The sequence below is a fragment of the Phacochoerus africanus genome, chromosome 16, assembly GCF_016906955.1.
Source record: "Phacochoerus africanus isolate WHEZ1 chromosome 16, ROS_Pafr_v1, whole genome shotgun sequence".
Taxonomy (NCBI): domain Eukaryota; kingdom Metazoa; phylum Chordata; class Mammalia; order Artiodactyla; family Suidae; genus Phacochoerus; species Phacochoerus africanus.
Window position 1 is genome coordinate 50,048,690 of NC_062559.1, and position 15,042 is coordinate 50,063,731.

General features: G+C 53.9%; 1 protein-coding gene across 1 annotated transcript in view; it reads right to left on the minus strand.

The window, feature by feature from the left end:
* ADCY1 (adenylate cyclase 1) overlaps positions 1-15,042 on the minus strand; it is an 89,178-nt gene that overhangs the window by 45,996 nt on the left and 28,140 nt on the right. The window contains exons 3-4 of the mRNA XM_047763603.1: positions 13,399-13,517; positions 7,125-7,236 (exon numbers count right to left, since the gene is read on the minus strand). Of these exons, the coding sequence (XP_047619559.1) occupies positions 7,125-7,236; positions 13,399-13,517 (231 nt within the window). The remainder of the gene's footprint in view (positions 1-7,124; positions 7,237-13,398; positions 13,518-15,042) is intronic.

Consider the following 15,042-nt stretch of genomic DNA (forward strand, 5'->3'; position numbering starts at 1 on the left):
GATGAAACGAAAAATTATTTTACTGCCATTAGGGTTTCCAGCATCAAAGGAAAAGAGACACAAGTACTAAAGTCACAGGAGCGAAGTTAAGTGAATTGGAAATATCGATATGCACGCAGACTTTCTTTTGCTTTTTCTAAAAAATATCTTCCATCTCTGTCTCCTGTGAAATTCCAGGGCCAGCAACAACCCAGATTATGGGCTGCAAAAACCATTTCCCCCTGAAAGAAACCAAGGGCTTCTGTGAGTCAGGAACGTGGTCAGAGGGAGCAGGAGGCAACCTCACGGCTCACCCCTCTGGAGGGTTCGAGTCCTGAAACGTGACAAAGACATGGAAAGAATCAACATTTCCTGTTTTTGAGGAAAAACCAAGCAGCTGATGGGCGAATGTGCGTGTGTAAAGAATCACTAGCTAACGAATGTCCAAGAGACAACAGGATCGGAAACCCGCCATTGCATAAACCCAGGGAATTCAGATCCACTTTGAGCTTTCGAGGCAGCGGCTGTGACCCTCGGGCGTGACATCCTGGGAGGTGGGTGAGAACGTGAGAACCTCAGATCCGCATGCCCTGGAGCCAGGGGGCCAGCGGGGGCACACGGGGCACCAGCTGGTCCTCTGGGAAGGATCGCTGCTCTGGGTAAAGGGCCCTTAACACAAACGAACGAGGAGGGGCAGAGAGGTCGGGGAGAGAAGGTCAGCCGGTTCAGGGGCCTGATAGGGCGGGAGAAGCCCAGGGCACGCCCGGCCGGGGGTGAGCCGCCCGCCGCAAAGAGCAGGAGGGCTGCGCAAGCTTAACAAGGAAGAGGCAAAAACCAGAAACTCCTGACACATCCCCCAAGTGCAACGTGTGTGTTCATCTAGTTTCGTTTTCTTTTGTCTTTTTAGGGCCACACCTGCAGCATATGGAAGTCCCTGGGCTCGGGATCGAATCGGAGCTGCAGACCTATGCCCAGCCACAGCGACGCCAGATCTGAAGTGCATCTGCCACCTACGCTTCTGGCTACGCCGGATCCTTAGCCCGCTGAGCAAGGCCAGGGATCAAACCCACCTCCTCAGGAACACTATGTCAGGTTCTTAACCTGTGAGCCACAGTGGGAACTCCTAGGTTTTGTTTTCTGCATCCTATCATGGTCTGACATCTTGGGGGGTCTTGCTGGCGGGGAAGGACACTCCATCCCCACAGGGCTGGCGTATTCCTCGAGAGAATAAAGAATTTGTTCCTATTCCACCCATGGATCAGAGCCCACACCTCCTCTGCAGGCTCTCACACTCCGGCCACTACCCCCACCCTAATCACCAGGGCAGGGAACTGACAGCAGGGGACACCCTGCAGCCTGGAGCCCTCACTTCCACACTGTCCAGCCCCACGTCTGCCTCATCTCTAATTCCTACGGAAACCCCCATAAAGCCCAGCCACCCTCTCCCAGCCCCTCTGCCTCCTGGGTGCCTGGTGGCCCTAACAGCCTGGCGTGTCCCCTCCTTTAGGGACCGTGACTGATAAAACTTCCTCCTGTGACTTTAGCCTCTGTCTCATCACTCCGTCCCCTCCGTGTGTGAGAACCACCCCAATGGCACAATCCAGACACAGGTCCATCTCAGTTGAGTCCCAAAAGGAACAAGCCAGCTCTGAAGAAGAGAGATGAGTGAGACAAGCAGTGTCGGAGCCCAGAGGGGGCGTTAGGAATCTGGAACTGTGGTCGGCGCGGGTGGGTACGATGGGGGCGCTGAGGTAGCACTGGCTGAAACGTGCTTGATGGAAGGGCCACTCACCAAGGATGCACGGATGTGGTGTGGTGATGGGTGGGGTCGGGGCGGGAGGGGGTGGACCAAAGGAGACTGACCGGACCTTAGTTACCGTCCAGGGGGGACTGGGGAGGGGGTGTTATGTTACTGCTTCTCTCTCTGTGCGTGTGTGAATTTTCCAAAACCTCTGAGGTTGGGGTTTATGTCTCACTTGTTCATGTTGCGTTCCCATCACCTATGAAAATTCTGGCACACAGTAGGGACCCGGCAGCTGCTTCCTGATGGCTGAACCCAACTATGAACATCTGCCTCCTTGGTGACACAGGAAGGGACCCCACCCTCTGTACCTGCACGCACTCCAGGCCCCCCTCCTGGCCACCCCGCCCCTTCCTCCACCTCTCCACTCAGGCCTCCAGTGAGCCTTGCTCCCCACACCCCACTCCCCCCTCAGCCTAGGGTGCACCTGCCCACGAAGGGGCCATGGCACAGCTCTGAGCCACTGCAGCTGCTGGAGGGAGGTTTCCTCCCAGCGTTCCTGCAGGCGGCCTGATACAGATGCCAGCCAAACTCATGAGAGTTCCAAACATCGACTGGCTTCTCCAGAAACTATGCTTATTCCCCGCTAATCAAGGGAAAATGAAAGACGTCCAGGTTCATAACAAAGGATGGAAGACGTTCAGAAAACTGTAACTCACAACCCAGCAAGAACCACGTCTATTCTGGAAGATTCCATTCCAACCTTTTCCCTCTGGCGCTCCCCTAAGTGTGAGCACACACCGTGTGAAAACTGAGATGCTACTCTAGATGCTAATTCACAGCCTGCTTTGATCTCCTGGAATCGGACCCTTGGGTCAGTTTTCCAAGCTGAGCAGCCGCCCGCCTACAGCCGTGCTCACCATGTCTGGTCACACCCGACCACACTCTAGCAAACAGCTTGTGCAGCGAAACTGGCTCGGGGTCTCCCCTCCTGAACTGAGCTCTGCCCCCTCCCCCGAGAGGTCCTCTTATGTCGTCGAGGACAGCAGCAGGAGCACAGGTGGCTTTGCTGGAGGAAGACCCTCCAGCAGTCACAGCTGACCCGCCAGCACTCGCTAGGCCTGACTGCAGCCGGCTCTGTGCGGCTCGCAGGACCCGGGTGTCGGAGCAGGAAGGCTTGACCCTGTGAGGTGAGTCCAAGAAACATCTCCAGAGGAGGAGAAAGGATGAGGGGTGGACAGGAAGGATGGACGTGGCCGCACGCTGAGTCAGCTCAGAACCGGTGGGGAGCCCGGACCTCTAACTGGCGTCCGTGGGTCCCTTTCAGAATCATCCAGAGTCACACAAATAACTGAAAAGTCGTGCCCTCCCCAGTACAGGTCCCAGGAGTCAGCCTTCAGGAACTGAAGCAACATGGCCAGGCAGTCTGCACAGCCACGCGTGTGGTCCTGGCGTCTGTGGCCAGGGGCCCGGCTAGAGGATTCCTACACGAGGCGCCCAAACCGTGCAGTTCTGCCCTCACCATCCTAAGCCAAACGCGGCCTACACTGCAGCCTGAGTGGTGCTGGGTCCTCATGGCTGGAAAGGCTCCCACAGTATCCAAGTTCAGGGATGGCACAGACCAGCAGAGCCCGAGGGCAGGCGTGCCCAGAGCCCCTCGGGGGCTCAGCACACCCCCAGGACTGCCCAGATCGGAGGGTTGCCCCCGCACCTGTCCGAGCTCACTAACCGCCCATGACGTGTGTGGATCAGCCTCCTGACCCCGGGGCACTGACTGCACTGGCCTAAACCCAATGCATCCCTTCTCCCATGCTGGGTGACGGGGCTGAGAAGTGACAGCAATGTGACGAGCTCTTGCTGGGACAGCCATGTGATAGCCCCTGAAGGACTTCTGGAGTCACGACCAGAGCTGAGAACTGGGGCCATGACCAGCTCGGGTGGCCTGGCTGAGAAGAGGCCAACTGGGCCTCAGGCTCGTCTCTACAGCTGGCACACAGAAAACCCGCTGTACTGCTCCACGCTGCCCCGGAACCAGCCAGAGGGACATCCGCTCCGGGTGGCCAGTTCATGTTCCCACTGACAAAACCGACATCCAGGAGTTCCCATTGTGGTTCCAGGGGTTAAGACCCTGACCCAGGGTCCATGAGGAGACAGGTTTGATCCCCGGCCTTGCTCAGTAGGTTAAGAATCTGTCTGGTGTTGCCACAAGCTGTGGCATAGGTCACAGATGTGGCTCGGATCCCACCTTGCTGTGGCTGTGGTGTAGGCCAGCAGCTGCAGTTCCAATATGACCCCTCGCCTGGGAACTTCCCTATGCTGCAGGTGCGGCCCTAAAAAGAAAAAACAAAAAAACAGAAAAACAAACCCTGACATTCAGAGAAGGACCCTGCCCCCGACAGGTGGCGGTGAAGCAGGACTAAGCCTGGGACAGGTGTTTCTCTATAAATTCCCAGGGTGTGGCCAGCTCCCCAAATACACACGGACGTCAGAGTAAACACAGGCCTAAAAGGGATCCAATAAATGGGGCAAAGGTCAAGAACAAGCTGCCCATCTGTGGGCATCGGCCGAGCATGGGGATAAATCGACCGTCAGCTCCCGTGGAGACAAAGACAAACATGCCGTGTTTGTCTGACTGCCCGGCAGGGACCTTGGTAAAGGAAGATGTGTTTGCATCCCTGGGGTCCCCACTCCCTCCCTACTGGCCGCTCGGACACAAGACAGGCACACACATGAGGGAAACGCGGCCAGGTGCTCCTCGGAACAGGACGCAAACAGATGAGAGTGAAAATGTATTTACGACACCCAATGTCAAGGCGCAAAAGAACAGAGGATAAAAGCAAACAAATGAGAAGGGAAGGAGGCCACTTTCATGTTGAGCTTCCTCGCAGGCAGATCAACAAGAAGGACAGAAGATCCGGCCCAGCACAGTGGGTTAAAGGATCCAGCACTGCTGCAGCTGAGCCCAGATCAAAGCTGTGGCTCAGATTCAGTCCCTCGCCTGGGAACGTCCTTATGCCACAGGTACAATCGTTGAAAAAAAATAATCTCAAATCAATGGCCTCAGCTTCTACCTTTGGAAACTACAAACATAAGAGCAAATGAAACCCAAAATAAGCAAAAAAATACATAAAAAATAAAGGAAATCAATAAAATAGAAATAGAGAAACATGAAACCAAAAGCAAATTCTTTTTAAAAGTTAATAAGATTGACAAATCTGTATCCAGAATGGTGAGTAAAAAAAGAAGACACAAATTACCAAAATTAGGAATGGGAGAGATGATATCACAACGGATTCTACAAATAGTAAAAGGATAACAAGGAAATATTGTGAATAGTCTAATAATTTTTACAATTTAGACTAAAATGATCATTTCCTTGAAAGATTAAAAAAACACCAACCTCATTTGGGGAAAAAAAAAAAAAAGTCACTTGATTAGTCCTACTGAAAGTAATTGAATTTGGAGTTAAAGACTTCCACAAAAGAAAATTCCATGCACCAGTAAATTCTATCACACATTTAAGAAAGAAATACTACCAATTCTACACAAACTCTTCCAGAAAACTGAAGTGGAGGAAATACCCCCAAACATTTCTATGAAACAGCATTGACACCACATAAAAACAATATAAGAAAAAAAGGGTAGCCCTAAAAAGAAAAAAGAAAGGAAAGAAAGTGATCACTGGGCCACATAAAAACCAAAACCTCTGCTGTCCATACAACACTGCTGGGAAAATGATCGAACACGCCGCATGCTGCAGCCGGGAAAATATCTCCACATCAGGTGAGTGACGAAGGACGAGTGGAAACCTCCAGACTCCTGGGCCTTCCTGGGGGGCTGGGGAGCAGGTGCTGTCCTGAGAGACCTGGAGCGGGGGTGGCAGGGACCTCCCGGGGCAATGGATGGGCAGGTGGCACTGGTCTCCACCCAGTCACTGACCCTCAGGCACCAGGATGCCAACCTCAAGCTGCTGGGGAGACAGAGTTCGGCGACAGGGCAAAGAGGCCAGGCCCTCCGGTGGGCAGCCTTATGCTCAGAGAGGGGCCCTGGTGGGCAAGGGCGAGGAAGGAGCAGGCGTGGGAAAGCTCCCCAGCAGCATGTGAGAGCCCTGGGCCGCCGACCCCCCACCCCTTGCCCGCACTGCACGAATCGCACGTCATGACCCAAATGCAAACGGCGCCGGAGGCCCCGCGTGACAGCCGGCGGCACGCGTGGGCACAGACGGCACTCAGGCCCGCCCCTCTCCCACGCTTCCCAAAACCACAAGCAACCCTGTCGGTGGGGAGGACGCCCAGGATCCCTCTCCCAGAAGGTGAACGGCACTTGCTGGCACCAACCACAGTCTGGCTCCCAGGGGCAAGCCCGGGGTCCCCCGGATAAAGGCCCCAGACAGACAGCTCTGTGCCCAGCAAACGACACGACCGCTCTGCCTGCAAGTCAGGGGCAAAGGCTGGGGCCTGTGTTCCGTGCCCTGCCCAGGGGTCAGCCCAAGTCTGCGGCCCACATCGTCCCGGTCCCCCAGCCCCACACACACAGCCCTGCAATGTCCCGCGTGACTCCCGGCGCCACGTGAGCCTGGCCTCACTGGGTCCGCTCCTCACCCTGCTCAGTGAGGGGACGTCACTCTTCCTCCCAAGACCTTTGCTCCTCCTCTGAGAAGGATTCTGACCTTGAGAGAATTGGCCGCCCCGCCCCCACCCCACAACCGCCCACTGAGGGCCCCTCCTCGTCCACCTCGAGCAAGGCTAGACGTGAGGGTGAACTCGTCTGTGCCCTTGTGCCCCTGCCCCGGTCCTCACGCGGCAGGGAAGGCGGGTGTTGGAGCCTCAGGAAGCCCAGGCCATCAGCCCGAACACTGGCCAGCCCGGCCTTGGCTTGACCTCTACGGAACTTAGATGGGACCTGTCCCAGGAAAGCCTCCAAAGCCTGGCACTCAGCTGGGCAGCGGGCAAGCAGGCCAGACCTGGAGAGAGGTCATCAAGTGGCCTCCAGCAGGCAAGTGTCAAATCCAGGCAACGGGCCCAGAGAAGGGCAGTGCCGACCGGCCCCCTAGAGCCCTCCGCCAAGGCTGGCCACAGGGCAGAGGGTGTGGGGACCCAAGCCATCCACAGCCACCACGACCTCCATCCAGCACAGCCCGCGCCTCCTCCCGCCTGGAGCCCTTTCCCGGAGGCGCCCGGGCTGTGCAGGCATTTTCCTATCTGCGAAGGTAGCAATCGGGTCGGAGGGGAGGAACCAACAATGAGTGAGGCTGAAATCACAGGTGAACAGGGTGTCGCCACCAGCCGTGGTCATACCTCCAACAGGGGCATCCACCCGGCACACCGTCCCCCCCGCCCCGGAGCAGGTCAAACGGTACCCAAGCAAAGGGAGCGGCTGCGCTTACCGCAGCAGCTGCGCTTACCGTGGCCAGTTCATCAAACTTGCCGAAGAGCTCGTTGAGGAGTTTCACCAGCTCCTGGGCCGTGCACTGCGACGCCAAGCCCGTGAAGCCCACGATGTCTGCAAAGAGGATGCTGCAAGACAAAGGGTGCAGGCTGCCCTCCTGCCTGGATGGACAGTCTCGGCCCCTGAGACAGGGGGTGACCCGTACTCTTCCCCTTCAGCTAGAGAGAGCCCTGCTTCTTCCCCGGAGCCGCCGGCCACGAAGACTCTGCTGTTCTCATTTCACAGGTGAGAAGGCTGAGTGGCACGCTGCACAGTCCCATCGGCCACTCAGAGCTCCCGCTGACCCTTCCCAGGACACAGACAGCAGCTGTGACCCCCACATGCTGTCTAGTTACTGGGCGTCCCCCAGACACAGGGCTCAACAGCCACTAAACCGGCACCTCCTTCCCCAGGAGGCCCTGTGACAGCGTCTGGCCAGTGGCAGGTGAGCAGAAGTGACATGCTCTTAGGGCACGAGCAGCCCTCCGCACCCTCTCTCCCCTCTTACAGCTGATGCCAGGGACGCGAGGCCTGGGCCCTGCCGGAGCCCCACGCGGGTGACTGGGCTGCGTGGACAGGGAGCAAATCTCTCTCTGCTGGGCAGATGTTAGGCATCCATTTACTACAGAACCCGGGTCAGTCTAAACAACAGCATCCCCCCACAGCACACAGACCATGTCCCGGATGCCACGAAGACTTTAAAAGTCTAAAGTGAGGAAACAGCACGGGGGGACCGAGGTAGGACAGAGAACCTGCAGGACGGCAGAGAGCTGTGTTCACTCCAGGACGAGTCTAACAGCCCATCAAAATCCTCCAACGGCAGGACGGCGTCCCCTGCCGAGACTGAGAGGAGCTGAAGGATGCAGACCCCGACTTGAACCTCCCACAGCCCCAAACACAGAGCGAGGCCAAGGCGTCTTTGGGTTGTGAATGAATGAATGAGTGACGACGGCGGGTCTGGGATGGAGACGTGTCACTGATGCGGGGAAGCTGGGACACGTGGGCGGAGAAAGACAACATGGGTTTTTTTTTCCCTTCTGTTTTGGTATAAAATTCAGGCATATGCACATCTCTGAGGAGCCCCCGTGTTGTCTTCCTCCCCCCACCCCCCGTGTCACCACCCACGCAGTCATACGCTTCGTCTATCCACGGGCTTCGCGGCCTCTGTTCATTCATTTAGTTCCATGGACACCGACGGAGCACAGCCATCGCCCCCCCTACCGTGCTAGCAAAGCCCCCAGGGTTTGCCCTGCCCATCCTCGGCCACCCTGTGGGAAACCTCCACCCCGAAGCACCTGGACATCCTCCACGCAGACAGGCAGACACGCGTGGAGGACCACACACACCCCACGCCTCTGTCCTCAGGAACTCGGCATCTGGGGAAGAGGCTCCGATCAGGGAGGGGCAGAGCCCAGGGACGCTCTGACGCGGGCAGCCCCGAATTCTGCAGGAAGGCATAGCACCCACTTCGCCGAAGCAGCCAGGCTGCAGCAGGGTCTGGAGCCTACCCAGGGATGGTCCAGACAAAGAAAGCAGGAGGGAGGGAAGGAGGGAGGAGGAAAGGAAGAGGGGATTGATTCAGAAGTGCAAATGACACGCAGAAACGAGTGCATGCGAAGACGGTGAGAAACCAGATCGAGAGCTAGGAGATGGTGGCTGGTGAGAACGCACGTACAGGCAGTAAGCAGCGGAGCACAAGTCTCCAGGATGAGGGCTTCCTGAGGGTCTGCCCAGGAGCGGCGAGAGGAGGGCAGTAGTTAGAGCTTGGACCCCAGTAGGACTGCCCAGCTCCACCATTTCCAGCAACAGCGCCCCAGGCAACGTATCCAATACTTTCACGTGTCAGTCCTGCCATCTTCAAAAGGGGAAGAAGACTAGAGTCAAATCATAGGGCATAGGGTTAAAGAGATTAACCAAGCACTTAGAGTAATACCTTGCCCCTAATAAGATCTCGACAATCCCTTAGTGATAACGACTAGTGTTACAGTGTAACAAATATTTACTGAAGGATCTACGTGCTAGGCAAGATGCTACGAGCTTGGGACTTAGCCATGGACAAGAGATTCTAAGACCTGAGCCCTCCAGAAGCTTCCACTCTGGTCGGGGCTGGTAGACGCAGTATTTCCAAGGTGACAAGTATATAACTATGAAGAACAATGAAGGAGGGAAGATGGGTGTGGAGCTCTGAGCAGGCCAGGTGACACTTGGGTCCTAAAGGGAAGAAACCCCCTGGAGGAGTCATGAAGACACTGGGAGAAAGTTCCAGCCAGATGGAATAGCAGGTGCTACTGCTGTGATTTTTGCTGGATATGGAATTCTTGTCTTTTTAGTTCAGGTTTTGAATATGCCATTCCATTGCCTTGTGGCCTGCATGGTTTCAGATGAGAAATCTGCTAACGACTTTATGAAGGTGCCCTTTTGAATAACAAGTTGATTCCCTCTTCCTGCTTCCAAGATTCTCTTCTTGGTTTTGGCTTTTGATGTGTCTAGGTGAGGTTCTCTTTGAGTTTATCCTAACTGAGTTTCTTCAATGTGAGGGTTCGTGTTTTTCATTAGGTTTGGGATATTTGATTTTCCACTGTTTTTTCCAGTATTTTTTCTTCCCCCTTTTCTCTTTCCTCATTTCCAGGACTCTCCTTACGAGTGTGTTACTGTCTGATGGTGTCCCTCAGGTGTCTGAGGATCTGTTCACTTGTCTTCATCCTTTTTGCATTCTGTTCTTCAGATTGGATGACCTGAATGGACCTATCTTGAATTTCACTCATTCTTTCTTCAGTCTGCTTAAATTTACTGTTAAGCCCCAGGTGAATTTTCCATTTTAGTTGTTTCATTTTTCAAATTTGGAATTTCTATTTGGGTTTTTAAAATAATTTCTATCTCTTTATTGGTCTTCTTTATTTGATGAAAAATCACTCTCATACTTTCCTTTAGTTACTCAGATGTGGTTTCTTCTTTGAACATATTTAATAGCTGATTTTAAAGGTGTTATCAAACAAATCCAATATCTGGGCTTCCTCTGGCATAGTTTCTTTTGACTGCTTTTCTTATTCATGTGAAAGCCATGCATTTTTTTTTTCATGTCTTGTATATTTTTATTGAAAAGTGGATAATATACTATGGCAACTCTGAAAATCATACCCCCCAAACTCAGATTTTGTTGTTGTTGCTGATTGTTTATGTTGTTAATTATTTAGTTTATTATTATTTTTTTATGAACTAATTCTGTAAAATCTGTATTCTTTGTCATATGAAGCCACTCAAATCTCTGCTTCATTAATTTGGTGCTCAGCTAATGACTAGACAGAAATTCCCCGAGATGTCTGAGGCCAGTAAGTCTCTTTGTCTTTGATGACAAGGTGTGTATGCATGTTGGGGCATGCTTTCAACATTTAGTCAAGCAAATTACAACTCTTCCTTAGCCTTCACTTCCTGCTTGCATAAAAACCTCAAGGTCAATCAGAAGTGACAGTATAGGGCCTTTTCAGGTCTTTCCTGAGCATGTGCACTGCCCCATGCTTGTACATGATCTTCTTCTTCTTTTTTTTTTTTTTTAGTTTTTTTTTATTATAGTTGATTTACAGAATCAACTATAATAATTTATAGAAATATAATAATTTCTGTCAATTTCTGCTGTACAGAAAAGTGACCCAGTTTTATATATATATTCTTTTTCTCATATTATCTTCTACCATGTACATGGTCTTCTGATTCCCAGAAATACTCCCTTTCAAATCACCTGATGGACATCTCATCCCTCAGTTTTTTCCTTCCAGTCTTTTGATTACCTTGCTATTTGCCTCATCTGCTGTCACTGCCTAAGGCAGCTATGACATTAAACAAATGCCATTGATTGTTTTCAACAAATGTTCTGGGCAAAATCTGTTCACACTAAGTTTGAGTCAAGTCAAATAAAGATAAACCCATGAGTGGGGCTTCCTAGGGAATTTTAAGACAGCCAAATGATGGTAATTCTCTCAGAATGGGGCTTTGAAAGAGTGCCAACCTAGTTTTGCACCTTCCAGTGGCTGCCAGGCTGCACGTTTTCATCATGATTGCAGCCATTGGTTTTCAAAACTATTGTGGACCTGGGAGAGGGAGGGTGGAAATTAAAACTGCACACAGCTCACTGTTGCTCCAAGATTTAGCTATTTTTCTTAAAAATAAGCATTCATGAATTCTTGCAAGACTGATTATTTCCAGAGTTTTGTCAATGTTGTTTCTGACCATTCTCTCCCATGTTATTGCTTCTATGGAGGAGAAGATTTTCATGGTACTCTACCACTCCCAGTGGCATCAGCCTGTTATGAACTATGAATGCCATACTGAGTTTGGACATAATGAAGAGAAGAGAAGAGAAGGCAATGAGATGTTTGTATCTGGGCTATAGAAATAATCCTGCTGGAGGGTGGCCAGAGGGGCCAGGGTGCAGCTGACACCATCTGTGACAGCGAACCTCAGCTTCCTCTCCTATCACAGGGCTGTCACACCTGCACCCAGCATACTGGCCCACCAGGGGATGTGGATGGAGATTTTTCAGCAGCAAAGGGAAGTAGCAACTCGCTATTATCCATATTTGTTGTCACAGGTAGAGGAGAGGGAGGGAAAGGCAGGTGGGTGCACATGTACTGTGCTCACCTCCACCCACAACTCCAGAAGATGCTTGATGGCCTCCCCTGCTGTGTGCAGATGCTCTGCCCTGGCAAAGTGCTCCCTGCATGGTTCCAGTGATCTGGTCTTTCCAGCAGGGGTCTTGGCCACTAAATCATGTCCTTACCCAGTAACGAGAGGGTAGTATGCAAAGGGGAAAAGTCTAGGCAGATGTCAGCATCAGCCAATCCTAGGTACAGCCCCAGCCCCATCGCTCATGGGCTGGGGAGTCCTGTATACTCATCTCACTTCGCTGAACCTCAATGTCCTCATCTATAACACAGAGGTGACGGTGCCCATGGATATTAGGGGTATGGTGACATAACACAGAACCAAGTGTCCAGTGGAGAAGTTTGTCTTGCCTGGGCGTGAATGCTGGCCCCACATACTGGGCCTTAACCCCGCGCAGCTTTAGTGTCCTCTGTAGGAGGACAAAACTTGTCCTCATCAAGAGGCACAGCAGTGGGAGTGAGTGCACCCACCAGACAGCTGTTAGGCACTCTGGCCCATGCCCCAGGCAGCTTGGACCCTGCTTGGGAGGGGTTGGCAGCATCAGGCCTTGGCTCATTTTGGAAGCACAAGCACCAGCTCACAGGGACCCAGGCTGCAGAGTACGACACAGACAGAACAAGGATTTTCTTATCCTTTCGTGTCTGCAGGGGCCCAGAGGACAAGAAGCCCTGACATGGACACTCAGGAGAGCCAGCAAAGAACAGCAGAAAGGGAGAGCACTTGGTCCTCAAAGCACCATCTCCTACCTGAATGACACTTAAGTCAAGCATTTCTCCCACACAGACAACACTTGGCTATTTCAAGTATCTTAAAAGGGACACACAATTTAATACAACAAACTGCTTTTTTAACAGTAGCTTTAAAAACAAACAAGCAAACCTCAGCATATCCAGGGAAAGCTGGCTCATTCTGAGGACTCAGTTTCTTCACCAATAAGATGGTAACACCAGTCCCTACCTCCTGGGGCTGCCATGAGATGAACAGAGTGAGAAGGGGAATGGCTACCCCAGAGCCTGGCACCAACTAGAACAATGCTCAGCAATCAACCCAAGGCAGGCAAATTTCCAGCCCAAAGGTCCCTGCCCAAACCTGGCTTAGGGACAGAGTTTGGACCCTCTCTAGCCAACACAGGAAGTAAAAAGAGCAAAAATAAGAAAATGGGAAAGAGCAGCTGTGAAACACATCACCCAAGAAGCCATCACACCACTTGCCTTGTGAGACCTGCTTCCCTGTCAGGCAAGTTTGCCTTCTAACTCACACTTGCCCCCTCCTTCCCTCAAACCAGGACCCTCTGCCCACCCCCACCATCACCTCCATCTCCTCCAACACCTCCCACCTCCACCATGAGCTCCTACCTCTGCCATCACCTCCACCTCCTCCAATCCACCTCCCTCCATCACCTCCACCTCCTCCAATCCACCTCCCTCCATCACCTCCACCTCCTCCAGCACCTCCCACCTTTGCTTTCACCTCCACCTCCTCCAGCACCTCCCACACCCACCATCAGCACCCCCCTCCAGACCTCCCACCTCCATCACCTCCCACCTCTGCTCCCCAGGCCCACTGTAGAGCCAGGGCAGCGCCACCCCTACCTCACATTGTCATGCCGCTGAATGTAAATCTTGTGGAAAATCCTCTCGGGGGGCTTCAGGAAGTCTTCCTTCATCTCCATGGCAACATTCCGGGGCAGGAGACTCATGAGCAGCCGCTCCTGGACAAGAGAGACACGTGATGCAGCAGCAGCTCCTCCCCCCACCAAGGACTGTGATGCTGAGCACCTGCCCTCCCCGCGGGGCTGCGGACCCTCCTCACGCACAGCCGACATGCGGTCCAGGCCCAAGGATCCTGCCCAGCCCCAGAGCCCCGGTGGGTCGTGCCCAGGCCTGGACTGTCACTGCACGGCAGACTCACTTCCAGAGCACTAGGCAAGCACCAGCATCCCCCCTGGAACACCCCGCCTGCCCACACCACCCACTAGTGAGCAGGGGTCACAGGGAGGAAACACCAATGCCTCCAACCAGGGGGGTCCAGGCTTGCTCCCCACGTCACTGCCCAACGTGGCCCCAAGAGGGCCCTAGAGGTGGGCCACGAAAGCACCTGTCTCTGGACAGATAGGGGCCCCTTGTGCCCAGAAAGAAGGAGCTTTGGACACGGTGGCATTTTCTCCCAGTCTCGTCTTCCGAGTTCTCCCCGATCTCAACGTTTTTCTCCCCCCAGAGGATGAACTAAACATCCGGGCTTCTCCAAAGGCGCCCTGCCGCTCTGGGGACTCTGCTGCCTTTTCTCAGTTTCCTCCTCCAGCCTCTGCCTCTCCTCCGCTTGGTGGATCCTTCCCTGGCCTCAAGGCCGCTGGCCCTTGACCAGCTGGGCACACGGTGTTTCCGTGACACCTGACCTCAGGCCACATGGGAAGAGGACCCGCTGAGACAGAAGTGCCACTCTGAGTACGTGTGTGGGGACAGCCTCAGGGACAGAAAGCCTCACTGTGCAGGGCACCGGAGCTGGTTTGCAACTCGAGCCTGGACAGGACAACGCTGTTGGCCCCTTCCTTAGCAGAGGGGCCTCTGGGGACATGCCTGAGCATGACCCACAGAGAGGAGCCTCTGCAGGTGGCCAGCTGCTCCACAGGTGGAGGGAACTGGGCTCCCTCAGGCCACCATCAAGGGGCCATCTGGTAGTTTCCAGAGACTGTCACCACCCCAAGGTGGAAGGTGGGACGACAAGGCAGGTGCCAGGAAAGGCCCTGGAACACGCAGGGCAGCGTGCCCTCTCCAGCAGCCCCAGCGAGGCGGGTGTCTGCCATCCTGGGCCCCTCGGGTTGCCAGCTGGTCTAGGGCCCTGCACCCCGAGCCCTGCTCACACAGAGGGTGTCGCAAGAAGGAGAGTCGCCATGCCTCACATCCAGGCTCCGTCTCTATGGAGCAGTTGGTTAAGCTCGGTCTCAATTCCATCGCTTCCAACAGGCTGATAATCACACCAACCCTGCTGGCAGAGTGTCTGAGAAGGGGACAAATCCCAGGCCCCCGCTGAGCCAAGGGGGCCCCTCCTGGGAATCACGCCTCCCAGCACCTCCCACGACAGCCCTTCACAGCTGCGCTCTCTCGTCTCCTGTGTCTTTTAAACCCGTCACCTGCACCGAGAAAAACCCTCAGGCATCCCCGAGCCAAATCCAACAAGTGGAAGCCTCCCCCCCCCTTCCCATTTCACACCTTCCACCACCCTCTGTGATTGGTGAT